The 27,036-nt window shown below is 42.9% G+C and overlaps 1 protein-coding gene across 1 annotated transcript in view; it reads right to left on the bottom strand.

The window, feature by feature from the left end:
- LOC147751480 (cadherin-related family member 3-like) overlaps positions 1-27,036 on the bottom strand; it is an 853,888-nt gene that overhangs the window by 299,662 nt on the left and 527,190 nt on the right. Inside the window, exons 13-14 of the mRNA XM_086933301.1 lie at positions 19,990-20,170; positions 18,629-18,785 (exon numbers count right to left, since the gene is read on the bottom strand). Of these exons, the coding sequence (XP_086789427.1) occupies positions 18,629-18,785; positions 19,990-20,170 (338 nt within the window). The remainder of the gene's footprint in view (positions 1-18,628; positions 18,786-19,989; positions 20,171-27,036) is intronic.

The raw sequence follows: 27,036 nt of genomic DNA, 5'->3' as shown, positions 1-27,036 counted from the left end.
AATTTGTTCTTAAATGATCAAAAATTAGAATCTGTACAGAAGTTTACTTACTTGGGAGTTTCGTTAGACTCAAAACGTTCATGGAAAACCCAAGAAGAAAAGAGTAAAATGATACTTACACAGAATACTTTGCCTATTGTAAAAAAACATGGGGTGAGTCTTAGCAAGGCAGTTTCCCAGGCACTTGATGTTTTCAAGTTTAAGGCCCAGTCTGCTGCTTTATATGGGGCAGAAATATGGGGGAGTATGTCTAGGAATGTTTTTACGAATAGTGAGAACACATTTTATAGGACTCTCCTGAAGCTGCCAAAAAGTACTCCATTAATACCTCTATTGTTAGACCTAAACATGAAGCGTACGGATCATTATGCCATTTTGCGACCATTATCGTTATGGGTGAGACTCTGGTGTACACCAGAGCTAGTAGATTATAGAATTGGGTTACAAGAAATAATGAGATTGGACTCGAATAACTCTAATGTTTGGCTAAAACACGTGCGCACATGCCTAAACAGAATTGGGTTGTCACAGTTTTGGGAAGATCCTTCTAACCTAATGCAAAATTCAAACAAAAGTGGCTGAAAACGACCTTTTGGGTGCATATAGTACATAACTTGTCTAATGACCATCCAGGTGGAACCTTGACAAGTAATTTTCTTGTCTTCAAGGATATTTTAGACGAGGTACAACCACCTTTAGCTAAAAGCCTATACATGAAATTTAGGTATGGAATGATGAAAATGAATACAACCTTAGCTAGATGGTCAAGCACCTGTGAAACAAAGATCAGTGAGCTATGTACTTTGTGTCAATGTAGTACAAAAGAAGACAAGTCCCACATCCTCTTCTTTTGCTCAGCCTATGAGAAGGCTAGGAAAAAAAAGATTAAGCCTCTTTGTATTACCCTAGGAGTGCTTTCATATAAGGAGGCAAATAGGATCATCAAGACTGATACTAGACAGGTGATCGTTTTTGCTGTTAGTAGATTTCTATTTGCAATAAGCTTTGTACAACACAAGATGGGCTTGAATCTATACATTAATTTTGTGTATATTGATTTTTGTACTTGAGGTTGACGCTGCTGTTATTCTGTGTTCATCAACGTGACTGAACATACTCATAAATTCTATAGTTAATTGTAATTCTGGAACTTGTTAGAATAATCTTTAAAAAACTGATGCCTTTTTAATTTATTAATTTATAAAGATTTTACTGTAACGATTTCCTAACCATATCCGTGCTGTCTCTAAAATCATTTATTCTCCTAAGTAGACATTGTATTATGCATGATTGTTTTTATGTATCTTTTAGGGCTGTATTGTGCCGAAATAAAGATTTTAAATGAAATGAATAGGATCTGTCCAGTAAAAAGTAATTTGAGCTATAATGTCAAAACAGCTAATAGGTTTGAAAGCCTATATATTCTAGTAGAGCAAAATTGACTAGCAAACACACCCCCATTACAAATAGTAAATAATAGAGGGATAACGCATGGAAAGACAGGCAAAATAGATATAAATAGTAGCTTTGCAATCAAAGTCAAAGTCAGAGAGTCTTCTATAGCGCAACAGGTCACCGTTATGTCTCGGGGTGCTTACAGACACAGTAAGGCTCCCCGGATCGCTTTTAGTTGGGGAATAGCCAGGTCTTTAATTCCTTGCGAAAGGACATATGATCTGAGATGGACGATATATGAGGGGGAAGCTTGTTCCAGAGTTGGGGGGCAAGATACGAAAAAGACCGGCCACCCTGTCTCACAGTGAGTACTCTTTAAGGAGTTAAAAGAAATTTAAAGCTAGATCTCAAAGTTCTGGTAGGCTGGTATTTATGCACCTTTTTGCCTAGGTACCATGGGCCAGTGTGATAAAGACTCTTATGTATGAGGCAAAGAGTCTAGAATTTGCCTCTCAGCCTAATAGGTAGCCAGTAGAGAGATTTCAAATTGGCACAGGAAGATGATCTCCTGGGTAGATCCAGAATAAGTCTTGTAGCAGTGTTTTGGAGGGTTTGTAATTTGGCATAAAGATCGTTGTTCATAGAATCCAGTAGGGCGTTGCCATAGTCCACTCGAGTCATAATTAGCCCTGAATCACTGGTTTATGAGAATCAATTGGTAGCCACTTGAAGATCTTACGCAATTTGCGTAAGGTGCCATAACAGGTGCCCACTACACGGTTTACATGGGCTTTCATCGACAATTTATTGTCGATAGTGATCCCCAAATTGCATATAGTTGATTTATGAGATGGATAGAGGCCCAGTGACTGGGGCCACAAGTCGCTAGACCAATGATCTTCAGCCCTGCCAAATTGAATAATCTCCGTTTTGCTCTTGTTCAGTTGCAGTTTGTTTTGACCCACCCAGCTATCAATGTGGGTCATACAGTTCTTGAACCGGATGATAGTGTCCGAAGGGTCCAGCCGAAGGTTATCAGCAGTTGTGTATCAGCGGCTTATGATACTGTTTCAAAGCCGTAAGATCTAATTATCTTGGCCAAGGGAGTAACATACAAATTGAAGAGCATTTATACGCCATATTGAGCCAATCCACTCACAGGATCCCCCATCAAAAACAGCAGATTCCTATCCAGTGGCAGATTCTATTAATGCAGAAATAGTGCGAAAGCAAAGAGGAGAGAGTAATCCCTCCATTGAAGGAATATGTTGGACCCCGCCATCTCCGATACGCCTTATCACCCCTATATCAGATGTAAATACTACAGTATGATCACATAGTGACAACGATAAGTTTGTAAAAGTTGTTTATCGGAATGTAGCAGGATTACAAGCCAAGATGGGCAATCCAGAGTGGTCTGAGTTTATAAAAGGGTTTCATATCACATGTTTTCAAGAGACGTGGCTAAAGGAGCCCGTACATATGAATGGATATCGTACCTATCATACGAATGCTGTTGCAGGAAACCATGGGAGGGCAAATGGGGGCTAGCTATGTATGTATCTAACATATTTCATATTGGGAAAATTGCATTGAAATATGAAGAGGCATATTATCAATTGATAGAGTTGTATATTGGATGGAGTTGTATTGGTATTGGTGGTATTGGTATTCATTCATTCAATTTGTTTTTATTCTATTTGAACAATCATAAAACACACATAAAAAGAAACAATATTAAAAATCAAGGAATAACTTTAAAACAATCACATGATAAAAATCATAATAGGATCCTATAAAAAGACAAATCAAGTTAAAAGACTAAAAATATACAGGGTTGGATAGACACCACAATCTTACATGCAGATTAGATAAAAACAAACAAATACGCCACTTCAGATAACATCAGTTACAAAATGCCTGCAACCTATTCCTTGTAAGAACCCACGCCCAGCTCCAAAATTTAGCAATAGCAATAATTATGACATCACTAGTATCAGTTCTCAAGATACGCAAAGCTGTTTGGCTAGATCTTGTTCCTATTTTGATACAAACTGGCTTAAGCCATTTATGGCGAGGACCCTAACATGCAGGACATACAAACAGAACATGGGATAAAGTCTCTTCCTCACAACGATAACAGTTACATTTTGAGTCTTGTACCATCCCCCACTTATTTGTAGAAGATTTTAAGGGGAGAGTACCCACTCTAAATTGATGATAGAGCTTCCTATCACCACAGCTCATACTGGTGTGCCAATAGGCTCCCAGCCTATAATCAATTTTATGTTCCAGAAAAAAGACCTGTTAAGGAAACACCATTCACCTGGGAGATAGACTTCAGATTGGCCATGTCCCTATATAAGGCTTTAAAATCTATTTTTGATGGGAAAATATTCCCTTCTGGGTCCAGCCACAAATGGATGAGACCCATATCCGATAATGTAGTCTTCATTCTTTGTAACCAAGATATTTTGATAGTTTTATCAACATTTATAATATGCTTAACAGCTGACGCATAAGGTGCTAACTCCGGGGTAGTCCAAAGCCTTCACCAAAGGTAAGAGGTCTAAAATCCGCGGCCTCCTTAAATTAAATACACCCCAGATCTTGATACAATGGCCTAAGAGGGATGGACTGAGGAAGGCCGGTCAATGCGCTCAGAAATTTGTTCTTCGCTTGGACTAAAGGGATTACATTTTCAAAGCCCCAAAGTTCAGCTCCATAAATTATTGAGGCTCTAACCTTCCCTTGGTATATAGTTAAAACAGGAGCAACTGGTTTGGTTTGGGATAGACAATGTTCTTTTAAAAGGGCCCCTGCTAATTGGTTATGCCTTAAGACTGGCAAATCCATCTGCGGCTTCCAATTAACCATTTTGCCCATTGTAACACCTAAATATGTAAATGAGTCAGTTTGTTCAAGTGTCTCAGTGTTCATTTCTACTCTAGCCTTAACTGATTTATACTTGTGCAATACCATGAACTTTGTTGTGTCAACATTGACTACAAGATCATAGTCGTTGACCAAATCTATTGAGGGCTCTTTGCAGACTGACATGTGTTTTAGACAAAATTAAAGTGTAGTCTGCTAAAATTAAAAGAGGAGCCCTCGAACCCGCAAGAGTAGGAGCATCCATAGGATATTCAGTGTAGTATGAGATAACCTTATTAATGAACAAAGAGAAGAGGGTTGGGTCTAGAACACACCCCTGACAAACTAACTTGTTTACAGGAAAACGTTCAGTTACCTCACCCTGTCTACCCCACCGGACTTAGGCATAAGTAGATTCATGCAGTTTTATGATAAATGATAAAATCTCAGCAGGCAACCCTGCTTCCTTAAGTGAATTCCATAATTTGCTACGGGGCACTTGTCAAATGCAGATTTAAGATCTATAAATGCTGAATAAAGGGTGTCATCAGCTAGGACCCTGGTGTTCCAATATATCAACATAAATCTAAGAACTTGGTCAATGGTGCTAACAAGGGAACGGAATCCTGCTTGGTAGGTGGATAAAATTTCATTGTCATCAATCCACCTATTTACCCTGCTTAGCACTAATCTAGCCACCAGCTTTTGCATAGAGTCAATAAGGCTTAAAGGCCGATAATTAGTTGGACTAGCACGATCCCCTTTTTTGTACATGGGGGCAACTTCAGCCCCATGCCAAGATTCCAGGATTGAGGCTCCTCTTGCCAGTCCATTGGCGAAAATAAGAATATATTTCAACCAATTCTCCCGGTCAGCTTTGAATATGTCCGCCAGGATGCCATCCGGACCGGGGCTCTTCCTGCAGCTACCCTGTCCAAAGCGTGTTCAATTTCCACTAAAGTGAATGTTAATACTGAGTCCAAGACTACATTCTGATACTGTCCACAGTTATTTCCATGCAAAGAAAATTGGGTCTGATACTGAACGACCCAGGCTTTAGGAGGGACATTGTTAGCTGGTGCCGGACCAGCAATATCATCACCCCTCTTAATTAGTTGCCAGAATCGACACCAGTTTTTCCAAGAACTTACATCAAATAAGTCCCTCCATCTACTTTCGTCAAAAGCCTTCTTTGCCCGATGTTGAGTGGCCTTATATTCACGTCTCAATCTCCTTACCTCCTGCGTTAAACCTGCTTTTATTGCTTTCGATAAAGCCCTATACGCATTCCTACTTTCCCCATCATACCATTCTGCTGATTTGAGCACAGAAGGCCTATTAGCTCTTGATTTTAGTATCATAAAAAAGATTTCAACTTGGAAAACAGGGTTTCATGAACCGCTGTAAAGGCTGTAAAAGTGTCCTCACAAGGCTCAAGTAGCGAGAGGGCAGTAAGGGAGTCTGCTAGCGTTGCCTTAATTTGACTCACGGTGCCCTCCTCCTCGGACACCTGTGCCCACTTTAACCTGTGACAGTCATGAGACATAATAACATCTGCTGTTACCATGTCCATGCTGCCGCTGGTAACCAAACAGCAGTTCACAGCTAGTGTCAATGACAATGGATCATGGTCACTCTCTGGCCTTTTCACAACTTCCATGTCCCTCACCCTTTGCCAAAATTCTAAGTTTACAAGAATATAATCAATACTACTACCTCTTAGCCCTTATGTATAGGTGGGGTTGCCTTTATTATCTGAATTTGGGCCAGATGTAGGTAATTCATATTTAGCGAATCTTAAATACTGAATTTTACCAATTCGGTATTTAAGAGTCGGTAAATATGAAGGGGGAGATGTAGGTATTACAGATTCTGTAAATACCGAATCGTTAAGATTCGGTATTTACCGAATCTGTAAATACCGAATCGGTATTGCCCATTGATTCCTATGGGCCTTAAAGCCCATAGGAATCAATGGGCAATACCGATTCTGTAATTACAGAATCGGTAAATACCGAATTTTGCAAGGGTGCAGGGGGTGTCACTTTGACACCCTCTAGCACCCCAAAAATAGGCATGTGCGCCATGTGGCACACAGACATGCCCTAAGGGCATGTCTGTCTGTCTCATGGCTAGGTGTGCATGCACACATCTGCATGCACACCTGAATTTGGTATTTTAACACCCAATTGGATTGGGTGGTAAAATACCGAATTTGTATGGCCTTTGGGACTCAGAAGAGTCCCACCTACATCTGGGAATTACCGAATGGGTAAAAATACCGATTCGGTATTTTACAGATTCTGTAAATTTACCGATTCGGTAAATTTACAGAATCTGTAAAATCTGGCCCCCTATATCTCAAGATGCCAAATACCGGTCGGAAACGGCCGAATTCGGCCGTTTCCGAGCGGTATTTGTCACCTACATCGGGCCCTTAGTTCTTCCATTGGATCTATGATGTTACAACGCGTTATTTTACAACGCATACCGTAACATCGCAACTTTTACAACGCGGGTACCATTACAATGCATGCCATTACAATGCATGTCATTACATAGCAGATACTATTACAACGCATGCCATTACATTGTAAGTATAGGTAAGTATATCTTTTTTTAAAAAATGTAATTAAGTTAAATTAATTCATTTAAATTAATAAATATAATTAAAAAAAATTAAAACAGTAATTAATTTAATTTAATTTAATTATTGTAATTTAATTAATAGTAAAATTGTAATTAATTTAATTTATTTAATTTAATTTAAATAATGTAATTTAATTAATTTATAAATAGTAAATACTATAATTTAATTTATTACATTAAATATAATTTAAAGAAAATTTAAATAATAATTAATGATTAATATAATTTAATTTAATATAATTAATGTAATTTAATTAATTTATAAATTGTAAATAATAATATTTAATTTTAATAAATTAAATAAAATAAAAATGTAATTAATTTAATTTAATTTAAATAATGTAATTTAATTAATTTTATAATTGTAAATATTGTAATTAATTTAATTTAATTTAATTAATTTAATTGATTTAAAGTCGTAATACCCCTGTACCCCAAAAACCAAACCCAGCCCTTAAACCTAAAAATACCCCTGTACCCCAAAACCCAAACCCAGCCCTGAACCCTAAAAATACCCCTGTACCCCAAAACCCAAACCCAACCCTGAAACCTAAAATACCCCTGTACCCCAAAAACCAAACCAAGCCCTAAAACCTAAAAATACCCCTGTACCCCAAAAACCAAACCCAGCCCTAAAACCTAAAAATACCCCTGTGCCCCAAAAAGCAAACCAAGCCCTGAAACCTAAAAATACCCCTGTACCCCAAAAACCAAACCAATCCCTTAAACCTAAAAATACCCCTGTACCCCAAAAACCAAACCCAGCCCTAAAACCTAAAAATACCCCTGTACCCCAAAAACCAAACCTAGCCCTAAAACCTAAAAATACCCCTGTACCCCAAAAACCAAACCCAGCCCTAAAACCTAAAAATACCCCTGTACCCCAAAAACCAAACCCAGCCCTAAAACCTAAAAATAACCCTGTACCCCAAAAACCAAACCTAGCCCTAAACCTAAAAATACCCCTGTACCCCAAAAACCAAACCCAGCCCTAAAACCTAAAAATACCCCTGTACCCCAAAAAACAAACCCAGCCCTAAAACCTAAAAATACCACTGTACCCCAAAAACCAAACCTAGCCCTAAAACCTAAAAATACCCCTGTACCCCAAAAACCAAACCCAGCCCTGAACCATAAAATACCCCTGTACCCCAAAACCCAAACCCAACCCTGAAACCTAAAAATACCCCTGTACCCCAAAAACCAAACCCAGCCCTTAAACCTAAAAATAGCCCTGTACCCCAAAACCCAAACCCAGCCCTGAACCCTAAAATACCCCTGTACCCCAAAACCCAAACCCAACCCTGAAACCTAAAAATACCCCTGTACCCCAAAAACCAAAACAAGCCCTAAAACCTAAAAATACCCCTGTACCCCAAAAACCAAACCCAGCCCTAAAACCTAAAAATACCCCTGTGCCCCAAAAAGCAAACCAAGCCCTAAAACCTAAAAATACCCCTGTACCCCAAAAACCAAACCAAGCCCTAAAACCTAAAAATACCCCTGTACCCCAAAAACCAAACCCAGCCCTAAAACCAAAAAATACCCCTGTACCCCAAAAACCAAACCTAGCCCTAAAACCTAAAAATACCCCTGTACCCCAAAAACCAAACCCAGCCCTAAAACCTAAAAATACCCCTGTACCCCAAAAACCAAACCTAGCCCTAAAACCTAAAAATACCCCTGTACCCCAAAAACCAAACCCAGCCCTAAAACCTAAAAATACCCCTGTACCCCAAAAACCAAACCCAGCCCTAAAACCTAAAAATACCCCTGTACCCCAAAAACTAAACCTAGCCCTAAAACCTAAAAATACCCCTGTACCCCAAAAACCAAACCCAGCCCTGAACCCTAAAAATACCCAAAAACCCAAAACATATACCTCAGTACCCCAAAACATATACTCATATACTCTTACTTATTTTTTTTAATTACTTAAATTAATATATATAATTAATTTTATAAAATACATAAATACATATTTTAATTTAATTTTAATAATAATTAAATTAATAAAATAATGTAAAATAAAATAAAATAAAAAATATATACTTACCTATACTTACGATGTAATGGCATGCGTTGTAATAGTATTTGCTATGTAATGACATGCGTTGTAATGGCATGCATTGTAATGGTACCTGCGTTGTAAAAGTTGCGATGTAATGGTAGTGCGTTGTAAAAGTTGCGTTGTAACGGGTGTTTCCCCTTCCATTAGTTGCACGGAGCCCCCTCTCCAATCTTAGGCGTTTTAACTGAAGAGCAGCTTCAGTCCATTTCTTAATTGGCGCCAGCATTAAAGACAGGACACCCCAAATAGCATCCTCTTCACTAGTTAGGTTCCCGTCTTCCATATCTAATGGCTCAAACGTGCAATTAAAATCTCCCGCAATGTTTCGATTACAAGACCCTTCCTGTGTTTTAATGAATGTATCCAGACTAGAGATGGTCGTAGATGCCTTTCCACTTACTAGCCCCATAACATAGACATTTATCAGTATAAACTCAGGTTTGCACGCTGGAGTAATTTTAATGGCCTGAATATCCGGAGTGTCAATCGCTAGGTCTTATACCAGTAAACCCGCCTGTTGTTTGACCCAGATAATCAGACCGCCTGATGAACGCCCTTTAGGGCAAGCAATTGCAGGCTTACCAAATGCCAGGAAACCTCCCCGAAAAATCGTTTCCAGTGACCAAGTCTCCTGGAAAACTACAATGTCGTAAGACTCTATAAAATTAGACCAATCGGAGGATCTAGTCTTCGTAAGCAACCCAGCAATGTTCCAAGATAGAATACTTAATGACCTGGGGAAAAAATCTACACCTTGTTCATGCTGTGCCAGACCCTCAGAAACCTTTGACAAACTACCTATTGCCCGCAGAGAATGTAAGGCCATCACATGGGATGTATCGGGGTGAGTGGGCATGTTCACTGTCCTAGAAGGAACTACAGGAGACAGTCAATCGCAACCATCTAATCCTGACAATAGGGCAAATCGGTTGGCTAGGTTTAAATCAGAGGGATGGCCTATGACTCTCTGAAGGACACCCTGGTAATCACCGCAGACCCTCCCTCCGGACAGGGAATTGTGATAAGGTCTATAAAAGAACCCTAAGGGAAGGGTAGATATTTTTCTGGGGCAGTGCCCCGGATTCATGCTCCCTAAACATTCCAGTAGAAGTCTGACCACATACTTGTTGTTAAAATTGGTAACTACGCAGTCACCCCCGTCCTTAATGGAATGGCCAACCCATGACGAACGTCTTGCCATTATCAGTTTGTTGCAAATATTCCAACCCTATACCCCCGCTGCCCTCATTTGCACATTAAGCCAGTGAATTGTTTTTGACATCAACTGGTCTGTAGATTCGATCTGACCAGCATGTAGGGTGGGTACATTCCTCAAAATCCCCACCAGTGCTCCAGCGGCAGGTGGAAGATGAACTACACTAGAGTCTTTCCTGGGCAGATTATTATCCAATCCAGAGTTCATTGCTGAGAAATCACGACCATTGCCCCCCCTGGCAGTGGTAGAGTGGTTAACTGAGCCAGATGCAAAGTTATTTTGAAGGGTATTTCTAGTTAACCTATCACAAGCTCTCTCTCCATCTTCCCTGGGGGTGCTCAGGATAACCTGGGCAAATTCACTCGAAGTGTTTCCCGCCTCATCCACACCACCTCCCTGGAATGCTTCACCAACATCCGAGTTGACAACCACCCCTCTATTCCTACTAGGTGACAAAGGCAATGGGTCAGTTATTAAAGGGATGGCTGATGAATAATTAGAATTTAGAGGATTACTTGACACTTCAGGTGCCGTCACAAACGGCCGGTTAAAGCCCAGAGAAGCTATCAAAAACAGGTCAGAACTACTAAAGCAACCTTCTACGGAAAAAGAATTAGTGAGGCAGAATGCACATCCAGGGAACTCTTTCAAATTTACAAAGAAATATCAGCTGTCTCGCTTTCCAACTCTCCAGAAACTGATTCCGTGATGGAATGTAACAAGGTGGCAGCATACTTTGCCAACAAAGTCAAGAAGATATACAGCTCCTTTTCCACTCATCCTGAGGCTGGAGAAACCTTCATAGAAATGAAGGAACCAGCGATAACAATGTTAAAACCGAAGCTAGAATGCTTTACTGTCCCGCAAAGTAAAGAACTTGTTACCATATGCTCTAGCATAAAATCAGGTTCCCCTCTTGACCCCGCTCCTCCAAGGGTTCTGGCCGCAAGTATAGGCACCTTAGAACCATACATCCGCCATGTCCTTACTACATCTTTCGAATCTCAGACCCTGCCTAGGAAATGGAAAAATGCAATTGTACTACCCATTAGGAAAAAACCTAATGTAAACCATGATGTCCTAGAGAACCTACAACCAATCTCTCTGCTACCCTATACCGCCAAAATTGCTGAGAAAATTGCAAATGTGCAACTGATGACATTTGCGGAGCAGAATAATCTTTTACACCCCTCCCAATCGGGCTTCCGGAAAGGCTTCTCTACTGAGACGGCCTTTTTAAGAGCCACCGAAACTCTCCGTCAAGGAGCGGACGCTGGACTAACCATGGCACTGGTCATGCTAGATCTAAGCGCAGCGTTCGACACTGTAGCACATATCACCTTGCTACAGTGTCTGAACAGAGGAGGTGTGACCGATAGAGCACTCGGTTGGCTGAAATCGTTTCTAACAGGCAGAAGCTTTCAGGTTCAACAGGGCTCATTTCGGTCTGAAGAGTGGGTATTGGAACAGAGAGTACCACAGGGCTCTGCTCTAAGTCCTACCCTTTTTAATCTATACATGGCACCCCTGGCGGAGTTGGTTCAATCGTTTGGCGTGGAGATTGTATCCTACGCCGAAGATACTCAGCTCCTACTCACCCTCACTCAAACTCCGGCTGCTGAGGCCAACAATTTCAGAGCCTGTATGCAAGCACTGGCCACTTGGATGGACAAGCACTGCCTTAAATTGAACGGATACAAGACGGAAGTCTTGGTGGTAGGCGGTGATCAAAGACACTGGACATGCGATTGGTGGCCAAACTGCCTAGGCAACATGCCAACACCATGCACTGAAGCAAAAAACTTAGGGATATGGATGGATCCCACACTCTCCTATGAGACACACATCAACTGTCTAGTAGGCAAGTACTTTGGAGTCCTAAAAACTCTCAATAAAACCTTAGATCTCCTTCCTTTAGAGGCCAGGCGCACTATGACCCAGGCACCAATCACTTCACGCCTCGATTACGGGAATGTCCTGCTCTTGGGAGCCTCTAGTAAAAGCATAGGACGACTGCAGGTCCTGCAAAATGCTGCAGCTCGCCTAGTGCTTAGACTCCCACGAAGGGCTAACTCTAAAGCCACCCTGGATGCCCTCCACTGGCTCCCAGTGAAAAAAAGAATAAAATACAAAGCACTCCTCAAATGCCATCAGATTATCTGGAACAAAGCCCCCGGATATCTGTCAGGTCTGGTTACCAGATACGAACCACGCAGATCACTAAGATCTAGCGATACGGGCACCCTTGTGACCCACCTCTACAGGAGAGAAAAAATGGGAGGCCGGTCCTTCAGAGTGACGGCAGCCACAGCATGGAACAAACTTCCAATCCATCTCCGCCTAGAGCCTTCAGAAAATATTTTCCGACGAAAACTTAAAACTTTTCTTTTTTCCTTATAACCCACCACTGCCCTTTTTGCCTCGCTCTGTCCACTCCCCCCCTTATGAGTTTATGCCTCTCTTTTTTAGCGCGGGGACACGCCGAGATGGCGTATTTTTCCATGCGCTCTACAAATGTCATTATTAATAATTATTAATTTTCCCCATTGAAACCATGATTAGCCAACTGCTACAAGTTTGAGGTTCGTTAATTTCTCTTCTATTAGAGTCAGTCTCTCAAATATTGGAGATAAAGATACCAAAATAAAGTCCGTCATTTTAGCCCATAACCCTTCTTCAGATACAAGCACAGATACACCAACGTGATCCATATTTTGAGGTCCAGAAAGGGGAATAGTAAGCTTAGGCTTAATTGACGTTTGTGATATAGGCCCACATGCATCAAGCACTTTTTCATTCGCAAACGGTGCGATTCCTTAAAATCGGCCGTTTGCGAATGCAAAAGTGCTTTTTGGGATGCATGAAGCAATTTTAGAATTCGCAACATTGTTGCGAGTTCTAAAATTGCGGGTGCTTTTAAGAAGTCGCAGATGTGCGACTTCTTAAAAGCAATGCATCATTACTTTGACAAGTGGAAATTCGCAATTAGGGTTCCAAATTTACCGAGTGGTTGAACCACTCGGTAAATTTGGAAAAAGTGTTTAAAATGCGTTAAATGTTTTTTTTTCAACATTTATGTTTCACACACACATGTCCTTAGGACATGTGTGTGTGAAACATGATGCGAAAAATACATTTCAGGGGTGCATGGGGGGGTCCTTTGGACCCCCCCCTGCACTCATGAAATTTTCTAAGTGCCACTCGCAATTTGCATTGACTCCTATGGGCCTTTTGGCCCATAGGAATCAATGGGAATTGCGAAAATTAACTTAAGAATTCGGTATTTCTTTGGGATTCGGTAAAAATTGTGATTTTTACCGAATCACAAAGAAATACCGAAAAAAATGATGCATAGCATTTTGCACTTCTTAATTTGCGATTCCTTATTTTTCGCAAATTAAGAAATGCAAAATGACACAATGATGCATGTGGGCCATAAAGTTCACCAGCTCTCCATCCTTATTCGTTTTGGGCATCTTAGCGTTTTTTTGCCTTTGGGGGCCCCCTCCTCGTTTCCTCTTTGATGCTGGCTCCGGTTGTATTTCCAAGACTTTTTACTTGGGTTTAGGCACAGACCTTGTGATGACATGTCGGTGTGAAGTGCATATTGAGCCCTTTTGTATCGGTACAGGAAGAACAGGGCTATTAGATGACTCATTTATTGGAGAAATATCCAACGGAGTAGAAGGAGAATGGCTTGGAATGCCTATCAAATTAGGAGAGACTGAACCCATGACCAAACAACGTTCGGGCGAGCGTACAGACATCAATCCCCTCATTGATAAGTGTTTTGTTTGCAGTGGATCGAGGGATAAACGACGGTCAGTCAGGGCAATTTCGTGGGCCAAAACAGAACTAGCTCTAATCAAGAATTGATCTAGAGTCCAGGACACACTTCCACCTGTAAGACCGGTCCTACCCCATCCCTCCCGAGGGTTCATCATTGTTTAAACGCTATAACTTCCAGGGTCCTGTTATTCCAAACCAGCAATGGGCACAACAAGCAAAAAAAGGAAACTAACCTTCAAATCTTGCAAAATTAAGAGAGGGGGCCCAGCCTGGCCTCAAACGACCTCAAACGGGGTCAAACAGGCCCGCCCATGGCCCGGGCTTCGCGAAGCAGGAGCAGCAAGGCGCTAAATAGGCTGTGGTTGCACTGTCGAAGTGGGCTCAGGTGCGGGCGTGTCCTCTAGCTCCCTAGGACATGATGTCTCACAAAGATGCGGCGCCGTGACCTCTCTCAACAAGTGCTGTGCCTCCTGCAAAGCTGGAGCTGCGAGGAGCTAAATAGGCTGTGTTTGCGCTGTCGAAATGGTCTCAGGTGCGGTCGTGTCCTCTATCCCCCTGGGACATGGAGTCTCAGTGGTATTGGTAAATTTTTATAATAATACACCGACAGATCAGATAGCTGGAATATTAGAAAACCTGTTAAATGCTCTCAAAGTAATTTTAAGAGAAGGTAGAGGGGATGTATACATTGTCTGGGGGGGACTTTAATATTACACTGTGTTCTAAAAATGGTACTAATATATGTGGTATTATGAATGAAGAAGGGGAAAGTGAAACCCATTTTTCACACACACAATACGGGAACATCTTAAATGCAATGGCTTGTGATCTCGACTTAGGATTTGCAAATGAGTTAAGTCTTATCCCGGTGCCATTCAAGAGTACCTTCAATGGAGCAGTATGTTTTACAACAATAGATTGCATTGTGGAGAAGTGTGGCTCAGGGGTTAGAGGCGGCAGACCCGGAAGCTGAGATCGGCCCTGGACCAGGGTTCAATTCCCCGCCTCGGCGGGTCTTGGGCTCCGGTGCCTTCTCAACTCACGGGTTCACACTCTGCGACTCTGGGCAATAGCTTGCTTAATCTCCACAACGGCCCCTCGCGGCGGGATGCCTGGCTTTCACCTTGTGGATACCCTGCCGGGGTTATCTCACAGGGGAATACCAGGACGGGTCCCCTAAGCAAGCGCCGGGAAACCCTTTGTGGGTAGCTGTGCGCTATATAAGCTCAAATACATTTACATTTACATCCTAATCTCTGCAAACTTAGCATCAAAGACGGGTCAATTTATAACACATGACATCATTTTGGGCGATCATTTCCCTCTGAGCATGTCACTTAAACTGCTAACCCCTCAAACGTATTTACAACAAGGGGTGGTGAGGGACAGAGTCTCTGAATTAAACAGAAAGCTCTCACCCAGTCAAGAGATCAGGGCTAGATCCAACACCGTTTTTTAGCTCACTGCACCATCCCAGTTTCAGAACCTGGCTGTATGCAAATTAGTCTGTTCCTGTCCCAGTGCATGATGGGAACAGGGCAAACCAAACTACATAAGCCAATTCTTACACTGGGAAGGAAACAAGCTCCCGGGGACCGGTTTCTGGCATTACAGCCGTCTTCGGCCCGGTTTGCTTGAACGAAGCATGATCATATAGATGTTCATGGCCCCAACCAGATGGAAAAGAAAAGGAAAAACGGTTGTGCCCTGAAATGGCTGATGGTCAATCCACTAGAAACAACACAGAAAATTGTGGCAAAAAGTATTTCAGCAATGGAAGCCATTCTAAATCAAAACACAACACACAAAATAGTTCTGACATCTTTCCAAAATATCACAAGGTCAATAAATGAAACCTTATGAGTATCAAAGAGTAACTCCATAAGAAAGCCTAAAGGATGGTTTGACTCAAAGTGTACAAAAGCATATTCCACATTGAGTCCCATAGTATTCCTAAGAACCCGATTGCACTAAGGGAGGCAAGGAAGGTATACATAAATGCGATCAATGAACGTAAAAGGGTGTTAAAAGAAGAACTTTGGCAGACCTTCTATGAAACCACTGAGTCTAAGGATGGGGCAGCCTTTTGGAGGGCCGTAAGGGTGCCCTTTCTAGTCCCGGGAGACACCCATGCCATCGAAGTAGAGATCACAGAAGAGCAGTAGGTGGCGCATTTCACAAATATCTTTGATAACCACAATCCAATAAATCCTATAGAAATTTTAAATGAGGGAGGTGAGGAAAACTATTTAATATGCTTGTTAACAGTAACTGACCTTCAAATTAACCTGGATGAGGTAAACAGGGCAATTATGGCAAGTAAGGGGGTAAGGCACCTGGCCCTGGCAGGATTCTATATAAGACTAAGTTAGACATCTGGGGTTCAATATTGACCCAAATAATCACAGCCTGTTGCTCTACAAAGTACATTGAGACTTGGACGGGATCCATTTTAGTCCCCACTTTTAAAAAGGGAAATAGACAAGACCCAACATGTTACCGACTGATATCCCTGCTGGATTCTTCAGCGAAAATAGCAGGACGCATTGTATCAGGGAGACTACAAGACTGGACCAAGGAAAATAAAATCTTATCAGATTTACAATTTGGATTCCGGAAGGGACTGGGAACTGTAGAACAAAGCCTTAACCTGAGTACCCTTATCGGTATATACACATGCCTAAAAAAAGGAAGACTATTTTTAGCATTTGTAGACCTAACCGCAGCCTTTGACTGTGTAATACACGAGAGGCTGTGGGGGGTTCTTCAGGAACTGGGGGTGAATGACAAGATTATATATTTTCTGAAACACCTCTATCAGATCGCGAAGGGTAGGGTTCGCTATGGCATTAATGGAGAGTGTACAGTACCCTTCCCAATTAAGAAGGGGGTCAGGCAAGAATGTGTCTTGGCCCCATACCTTTTTAAACATTATACAAATGGCTTGGAAAAAGAACTGATGAAAACAGGTCAAGATTTCCCTGTGATTAAAGGGCAAGGTATACCAGTAATAATGTATGCAGATGATGCCGTCCTGATGTGTCGAACCCAAGTGGGCTTACAAAGATTATTGGATGGTTTTGTAGCATTTATGCGAGACCTAGGCCTAAGGGTAAACACATCAAAAACGTTTATCATGAGGTGCGGCACAGGTAGCAAAAAATGCAGAGAGATGCTCATTGAGAATCAAGGAATAAACTTTATTAACAGTTTTAGTTACTTAGGAATATTATTTGCCCATAAAGCCACATGGGCTCAGGCGGTGCAGATGAGAAAACTCGCCTTCATGAAAACCACTGCAGCCTAATAAACTTTTCAAATAAATTAGTCACAAGGCCCCCTCCAGCACTATTACAAATGTATAGGGCCAAATGTGTATCGACAGCTTTGTATGGTGCTGGAGTGTGGGGACATTGTAATGTTCAACCCCTACAAACGGTACAAAATCAATTCCTAAGAAATATATTGGCTCTCCCAAATAGCGTGTCATCATATGTCTGTCATGCAGAATTGGGGGTCCCATTTTTAACAGACCTAACTAAAATAGAACTAATCATGCTTTGGCACAGGTTATGGACAAATGAGGAAACCCACCTAAATCAGTAGATCTTTACCGATGCTATGGTAATGACTGACCCGCTGAAAATGAAGTGGCTAAAATATGTTCGGGACTTTCTCTACGATTTAGGATATCCGATACTTTTACAAAGAACCAAGCACAACGAGAGCGATATCAAGAAAGGAGCTGAAAACCAATTGTATATCATTACTCGAATCTTGTTGATTATCAGAAGAAGCCACCAAGCCCACAGTATTGCTTCACCAGATGACAGTAATAGCTTATAGTATTCAACCCTACCTCACCTCAGTATGTGGTCAATATGACAGACTGCTGTTAGCAAGATTCAGATTAGATATATTCCATCGTACCATTAGTTTCACGAAAATGAATGAATGAGCAAGGGTGATGCAATCATGCCCATGTAACGCCACTTCAGAGGAAACAACAATCCACATAGTCTTTTTCTGTAAATTGTATAATTTTCATAGGAAAAAATGGTTACTACTGATTTTGAAGGAACTCACTTTTAGAAGATGCCGACCGGCATTTTTAGCTTCACTACTTTTAAACAATGTATTTGTGATATGGTTTTAAACAAGTTTTCTGAAAAGTGTGAAGACATTTAGGAAATCAATAATAATGTGATGGATTATCTGCACTACAACTGTTATTCTTATAGAAAATGAGATTATATCTGTGAAATGTTGAATAATTATGTATTTTTATGTGCTTTTCATGATTTTCGTCTGTAGAAATCGAATGAAGCTTGTTTACTTACTCACTTTCACCATCACGAAATAAATTGACCCAGCCTTAACGCTGAGTACTTAAAAGTTTGCATTGAAAGAATTATGTAGTTTACTTATAACATTCAAATGTGCTGGGGTGGAAAGCTGCATAAATAAATACTTTAATTTGTGTGTTTTGAACAATACCGATTTGCAAACTGGCAATAATCTATAGTGGAGATCATATATGTTCTTGATGCTGCACTTTGATTACCCATGAAAAGATGGTTCTAAATATCTTTTAATAATAAGTGAACGTCAACATGGTAACAACAATTACTCACAGTTACTTCATTGCCGACGAGTTGAAATTTGCCAGCAGAATAGTCATCAGTATCCATGGCATAGCTTAGAACATTATTAGGAGCCAAGATGTCATCATCCCAACATTTTAGGTGTAGCAAAGAGGTATTAACTGGCGTCGTTTCAGGAAGTTGAATGCTACATGAATTTCATAAGGGAAAAGAAGCGCAATTGACTTGATACATTATGTTTGAAGTATGTTTATGTTAACTTCAAGTGAAAGGTATCACATTTAGTGTTTTTAAAAAAAATATATAGATCTTTTTTGACATTGTTCGAAAAGCAATCCAGCACCCTAAACCCCCCCACGCCCGTGCCCCAGTGCGGAAAAATGACAACATTGAATTCATCTAATTACACAGAAGGTAAATAAATAAAGTTGCCCAAAAAAACACTACTACAACTATCTTTAACAGAAGCTATGTAAAAGAGCGCCCCTATCCCGCAGCCATTGCAGAGATCCAACCCCAAAAAGGAGCCCACGGCCAAAGCCCCCTTTGCTTGCGCCCTTGCCCTTCCATACATATATTGCCATCTCAGTATGATACATGGCCACAAGGCGCGCTAAACATTGCTGAGCCGACGATGGAGAGTGATCCAACCAGGTCGTCGTCGGACACAGTCTTAAAACCATCATTGCAATAAACACGAATGCCTGTGCCTAGCAAGGGACTGCCTCACTATCAACCCTGAGTAAAATAAATTGCGGATTTAGGGCCATATTATCAAGAAAGGGCTATACATTATTGCCGCTTTTATCGGCAGGAAACTGCTGCTAAAGCGGCGATAATGGGCTTGATAATATGCCCTTGTAAATTCCCACAGAAGCCCAGGTTAACACCAGAACCTGGGCTTCAATGGGAATTCACAAGGGCATATTATCAAGCCCATTATCGCCGCTTTAGCAGCAGTTTCCTGCCGATAAAAGTGGCAATAATGTATTGCCCTTTCTTGATAATGTGGCCCGTGGTGCGAAAGAAGGTTTGCATAATTAAAGATACATATTTGCAAGTGCATCATATTATAACCTGAAAGGTATCAAATTTAGATGGGAGAACATTATATTTGTCTTTGTCACGCAGAAGCAATTAGGTATATGTTTTCAATATGCCACTGCTAATTTCAGATAAATGTCTAGAGCTGAAAAACATTTATATTTGCTATACTGTTCAATAAAGACAGTGGCGGTCGCATCAGTATGTGTATAACTTTGATTGTATCTGTTTTCCTTGCAAGCACCCTTTCAATATATGTATTCTACACATGCATCTGGTCATGCAGCGTTGCAGTAATCAAGTCATTATTCATTGGATATAACTGAATTGTTATGTGAACTACTCACACAATTGAATAATCCTCACATCTGGGAAAGTTGTCATTCAAGTCCAGAAGAGAGAAGGTCAGCGGTACCTGCACATAATGCACTCTGTCCTTGTCATATGCTTGAACTCGCACTACTCTTACAGGAAGGATACTGCTATCTTCATAGTCCAGTGGGAAGGACAATGAAATGTCTCCTGTATCTTCATGATGCAAAGGGAAAAAACACATTGTTATGCATATTTAATATTGTGTCTTAGCAAATGCATTTCATTGAGAACATACTTCAGGACACAAATAAAATCAGCTATGAAATCATGATACATACCACGATAAGGCTCAAGTTAGTGAAGATAGCTTCAGTATGATAGTCTTTTTGGATGATGTGGCTGTAGTCAGTTATCAGTTGAACGTTTTATGTGTTTTACCTGATAGAAAGTGTAACACCCCACAACCAATCGAAAATTGGGTCTATAGGAAACTTCTGGGTCCTCAGCAAAAATCACAATCAAAAAAGCATAAGCATTAGCAAATCAAATGAACACTGGCCCCACCAGACATGGCACTATATGCACTGCATTCTTGGCTGCTACTTATATGTGCATCAGCAATATGTCTCTCTTCAGGCATCATTCTGATGGCGGTTGGACGAGCGTCTGACCGCCATCGTATTGGGATGGAGACTGTCCAACATGTAGTGGGGCCCCGCCCGCCATATTACGATGTGGCCCAAAAAAAGGGCTGAAGCACATGCCTCAATTGAAAAAGGCATGTTTTTTAAAATCTACACACTGTGTGCCAGTCACCATTGAATGCCTGGGACATGGTTCATGTTTGTTTGAGGGGACACTACATGTGCCTCCATGGACCCGAGGTATTCCCCAGGGCAGGGTGTAGTGTATATGAAAGGTAGAGCATGTACAGGTGTGTGTGACATGCTATGGCAGTGAATTACAGCCTTTTTCGTTTTTCACTATTGAGAGGGCTATCTTGCCTATAGGCTATAATGGGGAATGCTGTGTATAATGTTTGCCTGCATATATTCCCATAGGAGCAAGATCGAAAATTAAAGTCTGGTATCCCTGAACTCAGAATTTAATAACACATCTTTTAGGACAGATGGTTTTTAAATCCTGTGTTTGAGAACAGCACTTTTAGAAAGTGGCTGTTCTCTTGTCTGACCTTTCTGTGTGCCTTGGCCTGTTTGTGAATTGACTGTCTGGTTTGTGAGTGACAGGAGCTGGGGAGCCCCCAGGACGCTGAATGAGTCAGTCCTAGGTTGAATATCTGCATTTGCATCTTGAGAGGTGGGAAGGGATAGCGCCAGGGCCTGAATAGGGCTGTGGCTGCCTTCCACAATGCTGGCTCCACCTCCTGATGGTCGGCTGACAACCCTGCCCCTCGCTCTGAAAGGAGAGGAGAAGACAGAAAAACAAAGTTCTCAGGAACTGACCTGAACTGGTTCTGACCAAGCCAAGGCCTCTCTGCCTTTCCTGTGGTGAGCATCCCTTTCATGCGGGTGGGCATCAATATTGTTAGGCCACTGGACAACAAGACAGCCTTATGCAACAGGTTTATCCTGGTCTTGGGGGACCATGCCACCCGGTACCCGGAAGCTGTCTCTCTCGGGACAATCACAGCACCCGTGGTGGGCCGTGCATTGATGGGGATCTTTTCCTGTGTGGGATTCCCCAGAGAGGTGGTCTCCGTCCGGGGTCCAACTTCATCTCTAGGTACTTGAAGTCTCTGTGGGAAGAGTGTGGGATAACTTATAAGTTCACCACTCCTTACCACCCTCAAGGAAACAGGTTAGTTGAAAGGTTCAACCGAACTCTGAAAGGTATGATTATGGGCCTTGTGGAGCCTATGAGATGGAAGTGGGACTTCTTTTTACCATGCCTGTTGTTTGCCTTGTTTGCCCTTTGAGATTCTGTATGGCCACCCTGTTAGAGGACCTCCCACTCTGGTGAAGGAGAGGTGGGAGAAATCCCCAGGGAAAACCCCTCAGGATGTGTTCATCTATATGCCGGCCTTCCACAACCAGACACATCGCTTCAGGATGCTCGCTCAGGAGAACCTAGAAGCTAGCCAGGAAAAAAGTGAAAAGATAGTATGACCAGAATACCACTCTGGTCTAATTTCAACCTGGGCAGAAAGTGTGGGTGAATGTACAAATGAAGCCTTGTGGGCTCCAAGACAAGTGGACTGGGCCTTATGAGATGGTGGAGCACAAGAGCGAGGTAACCAACCTGGTCAACTTGCAGACTCCCAGGCAGCCCCTGAGAGTATTACATGTGAACCGCCCCAAAACCTACTTTGAGAGGTCTGATGTAACAATGCTTCTGTCTACAGATGCTGGAATGGAAGAGGACAGTGACCCTCTTCCTGACCTCCTGGCAGCCAATGAGCAAGATGGGTGAGTGGATGCTTTGGTCCTCTCGCCCACTCTGACCCCAGAACAGCAGAGGGACTGTCGTCAGGTGTTGGGTCAGTTTGCCTCCCTGTTCTCCCTGACCCTTGGTGTCACCAATTGGTGCATCCATGATGTGGACACTGGATATAGTCTACCTGTGAAACAGAAATTCTACACGGTAGCTGACAAGGTCAGGGCCAGCGTCAAGTAGAGGTTTCCAAGATGCTGGCGCTAGTGGTAATTGAGCCCTCCAGCAGCCCCCGGGCTAGGCCATTGGTCTTAGTACCAAAAGCAGCTGCACCCGGTGCCACTCCAGAACTCCGGTTTTGTGTGGACTACCGAGGGCTCAATGCGGTCACCAAGACTGACGCACACCCCATCCCCAGAGCTGATGAGCTCGTGAATTGGTTGAGAGCTGCCCTGTACCTCAGTACGTTTAACTTAACATCTGGATACTGGCAGATTGCCTTAACTGAGGGGGTCAAGGAGAGGTCTGCGTTTTCAACACCAGAGGAGCACTTCCAGTTCTGTGTTATGTCCTTTGGGTTGAAGAACACCCCTGCAACATTCCAGACTCTGGTCAACCAGGTACTGTCTGGGCTGGATGAATTCAGCGCCGCATACCTGGTTGACATTGATGTGTTCAGCCCCACGTTGGAAGAACACTTTCAACACCTCTGCAAAGTGTTGAAGGCTCTGCAAAGGGCAGGCCTTACTATTAAGGCCAGTAAGTGCCATATAAAGCAGGGATCTGTGGTGTACGTTGGACATCAGGTTGGGAGCGGCCAGGTGGCACCCCTGCAGGCGAAGATTGATACCATTCTGGCTTGGGAGCCCCCCAAGACCCAGACAGAGGTGAGAGATTTTCTAGGTCACACCGGGTATTACCGAAGGTTTGGCAAGGGATATGGCACCATTGTTGCCCCCTTGACAGAGCTGACATCAAGGAAGCAGCCCAGGAGAGTGAATTGGACCGATACCTGTCAACTGCTTTTGATGCCCTGAAGACTGCCATGTGCACAGCACCTGTGCTCAAGGTGCCTGATTTCTCCAGTGAGTTTGTAGTGAAGACAGATGCTTCAGAGCATGGTGTGGGAGCAGTACTCTCACAGATCAATGACGAGGGCTTCGACCAACCTGTAGCTTTCATTAGTAGGAGGCTACTTCCCAGGGAACAGAGGTGGAGTGCGATTGAAAGGGAAGCTTTTGCTCTGAAGAAGCCGAGGTCCTACTTGTTTGGGACTCACTTCCGGGTTCAGACAGACCACAGGCCCCTCAGATGGTTGATGCAAATGAGGGATGAGAACCCAAAAGTGTTGAGGTGGTACATCTCCAAACAGGGAATGGACTTTACGGTGGAACACCCCCCTGGTACAGAACACGCCAATGCTGATGGTATGTCCAGGTTTTTCCGCCTGAGTGAAGAGAACTCCCAAGAGGGTGGGTAGTTCTCCCCACTTTCAGCTGAAGGGGGCACGTGTTAGACCTGGCATCTGTGGCGTGGTTTCCCCTGGCTTTTTTGCCTCTACCTCCTGTATTTTTGACGCTGTGCTGGATTTCGTTTTTGCTGGTTTAGATGCTTTGGGCACTTTTCCACTGCTGAACAGTGTCAAAGTGCAAGTGCTCCCTGAGTAAATTGTAATTGTGATTGGTTATCCATGATTGGCATATTTGTATTACCAGGAAGTCCCTATTAAAGTGCACTGAGTGTGCCAGGGCAGGTGATTCAAATGCTACTAGTGGGCCTGCAGCACTGATTGTGCCACCCACATGAGTAGCCCTAAAATGGTGTCTCAGGCCTGCCACCGCAGTGCCTGGGTTCATTTGCTAACTGCCATGCTGCCCTGACCAGTGTCCACACTGGCCAGGTCTAATCCTTCCATCTCTAGACACATTGGACACCCCTCTAGAAGGCCCTGGGTACCCCCTGTGCAGGGTGCAGTGTATATGAAATGTAGAGCATGTACTGGTGTGTGTGACATGCTCTGGAAGTGAATTACAGCCATTTTCGTTTTTCACTATTGAGAGATCTATCTTGCCCATAGGCTATAATGTAGAATGCTGTGTGTAATGTTTACCTGCATATCTTCTCATAGAAGCAAGATAGAAAATGAAAGGCTGGTATCCCTGAACTCAGAATTTAATAACACATCTTTTCAGACAGATGGTTTTAAAATCATGTGTTTGAGAACAGCACTTTTAGAAAGCAGCTGTTCTCTTGTCTGACCTTTCTGTGTGCCTTGGCCTGTTTGTGAATTGACTGTCTGGTTTGTGAGTGACAGGGGCTGGGGAGCCCCTAGGAGGCTGGATGAGTCAGCCCTAGGCTGAATGACTGCATCTGTATCTTGAGAGGTGGGAGGGGCTCCACCTCCTGCTGGGCGGCTGATGACCCTGCCCCTCTCTCTGAAAGGCGAGGAGAAGACGGAAAAACAAAGTGCTCAGGAACTGACATGAACTGGTTCTGCCCAAGCAAAGGCATCTCTGCCTCTAGAGAACAAAGGAAAGACTGGTATAAAAAGGGCTACCTAGACTACAGAAAATTAGATCATCCTGGAATCAAGAAGGAACCTCTGCCAAGGAGAAAGCTGGAACACTGAAGAGGAGGGACTGTCCTGCTGTGTGGTTGTGGACTGACTCGCAGTTGCTTTGCTGCCAAGGAGAAGGGAAGGACTTTGTTGTGTGCTGTGTCCCCTTGCTTGAACAGATCTCTAAGGGCCTGAGGAGAGCTGGCCTCCTGTTAAGAAGTCCCAGGAACAAAAGGACTTCACCCCGAGCTTTCCCCCTGAACTCTACTGAGAGAGCTATGCCCTTCCTAGAGTGCTTGATCCAATTGTGGGGCCTCTGGAAGTTGTGACTGCAGTTTGGGAAGCTGGACAAGGAGAAACTAAGACAATCTGCAATGTTCACGCTTTGCTTGCTTGCGGAGCCCATCCTCGACAGTGCAAGGAAATTGCCGCCGCCGCAAAGGATTGAGATCGTCGCAGCACCTGTAATCGCTGGGTGAGGTCACCGCACCGCTTGCTTGCAGACCGCATCACGTCCCTGCGAACTTTGTCGCAGAGCCATCACATCGAGTGGCAGCCAGAGGAGATGATCGACGCTGTGCAGCGCATCGGCGCTGCACCTGAGATCGTAGCCGTCCCGAAGATCATCGCATCATGCCTGTGCAAGACATTCCCTACCGAACCTGCACACTTGAATCCATACAAGGTATCGCATCCCTCCGCATACAGACAGGATTCAACACACGTCCAGCGGGGCGGTCTTATCGCATCCTCAAGGTCTCAGGAGTGATTCATCGCTTGTTTTTCAATGCTGCAGCTTCCATTTGAAGTTTTGACGCATCTACAGGTACTTTGGGCTAAACGTGACACAACTGTGGTTTATTTTGACGCAAACCCTAGAACTCTTTAAAATCATGTTCTTGAACTGTGTATGTTGGATTTTTGTTGTTTTGGTCCTGTGTAGTTTAAATAAAGATACTTTATTTTTCTAAACTGTTGTGGAGACCATTTTTGGTGTTTTCACTGTGTTACTGTGAGTGTTGGTACAAATACTTTACACATTGCCTTTGATAAGCCTTTATGCTCATGCCAAGCTACCATGGGGGTGACCAAGGGTTATCTAAAGAGTGTATCCTCCTTATGCTGACTAGAAGCAGGTGCTTCTATTTGGACAGTGGTACCTACCTCTGCCAACTAGAGACCCCCAGATCTAACACCATCTATGATGTCATATTTCACAAGTATAATCACAGGCTGAAAATGCAATCATCTCAACACATGAGCTCCATCACATCGAGTACACAGTATGTCCCACATGGGTCTCTTCAGGAAGTGAAAAGGGATAAGCAGTCATAGGTGCCCAGATATCCTTTGGTCTTGATCCTCTTGGAAGCTCTTCAGCATATATCTCTCGCTGAACTCTACAATGTGCATTACCCCCAGCCATTGGTCTAGTTTTGGATACAACTTTTTTCCCCAGTGCATAGCCACCCTCCTTTTAGCCAGCAACAAGGTCAGCACCACTAGTTTAGGATTTGCTGGATGCAGTGCCTTGACATACCCCAGCATCCACACCCAGTAGTGGTTAATTAATATACATCTAAATGCATAAAATCCACCTTTGAAGACCAATATCTTATGCGTTTGTCATCCAATTTGAGACCATATTTAAACAATCTTGGAGGCGTATAATACATCTGATGGCAGGGAATGAGTCTTCCATGGTTTTCAACCTTTTAATATCAAATAAGGCCAGTGCACCAGTTTAATTTGCAACTGTAATTGCTGGATGGTGTGATTGTGGAAGGGCTGGTGCATATATATAGCGGTTTTGCCCGCCTTCCTACCTAGTGATCTACAGGCTCTTGTGGTTTTGTGATGTACTGATCTCCTCTTGTGTGTGTGGTATCATAGACTTACGAGTTATAGGATAATGCTAATGTATGTTTATTTATGTTAAGTATATCCTGAGAATGCGAGGTTCGCACTTCCAGAGCCTTTCACAAAATCTCTCCAGCCATGCTCTCTCAGGCCTTAGAGACCTATCCGTGCGTACTCACAGGCAAGCTGGGTGACGATGTCAACCTCTTTCAGGACTGGCTCACTGCACGTTTCGCAGCCCTCGCTCCGTCGCGGCAGGCTAGGCCACTTC

The sequence above is a fragment of the Lissotriton vulgaris genome, chromosome 1_1, assembly GCF_964263255.1.
Source record: "Lissotriton vulgaris chromosome 1_1, aLisVul1.2, whole genome shotgun sequence".
Classification (NCBI taxonomy): domain Eukaryota; kingdom Metazoa; phylum Chordata; class Amphibia; order Caudata; family Salamandridae; genus Lissotriton; species Lissotriton vulgaris.
This window is presented reverse-complemented; position numbering and strand designations above follow the sequence as displayed.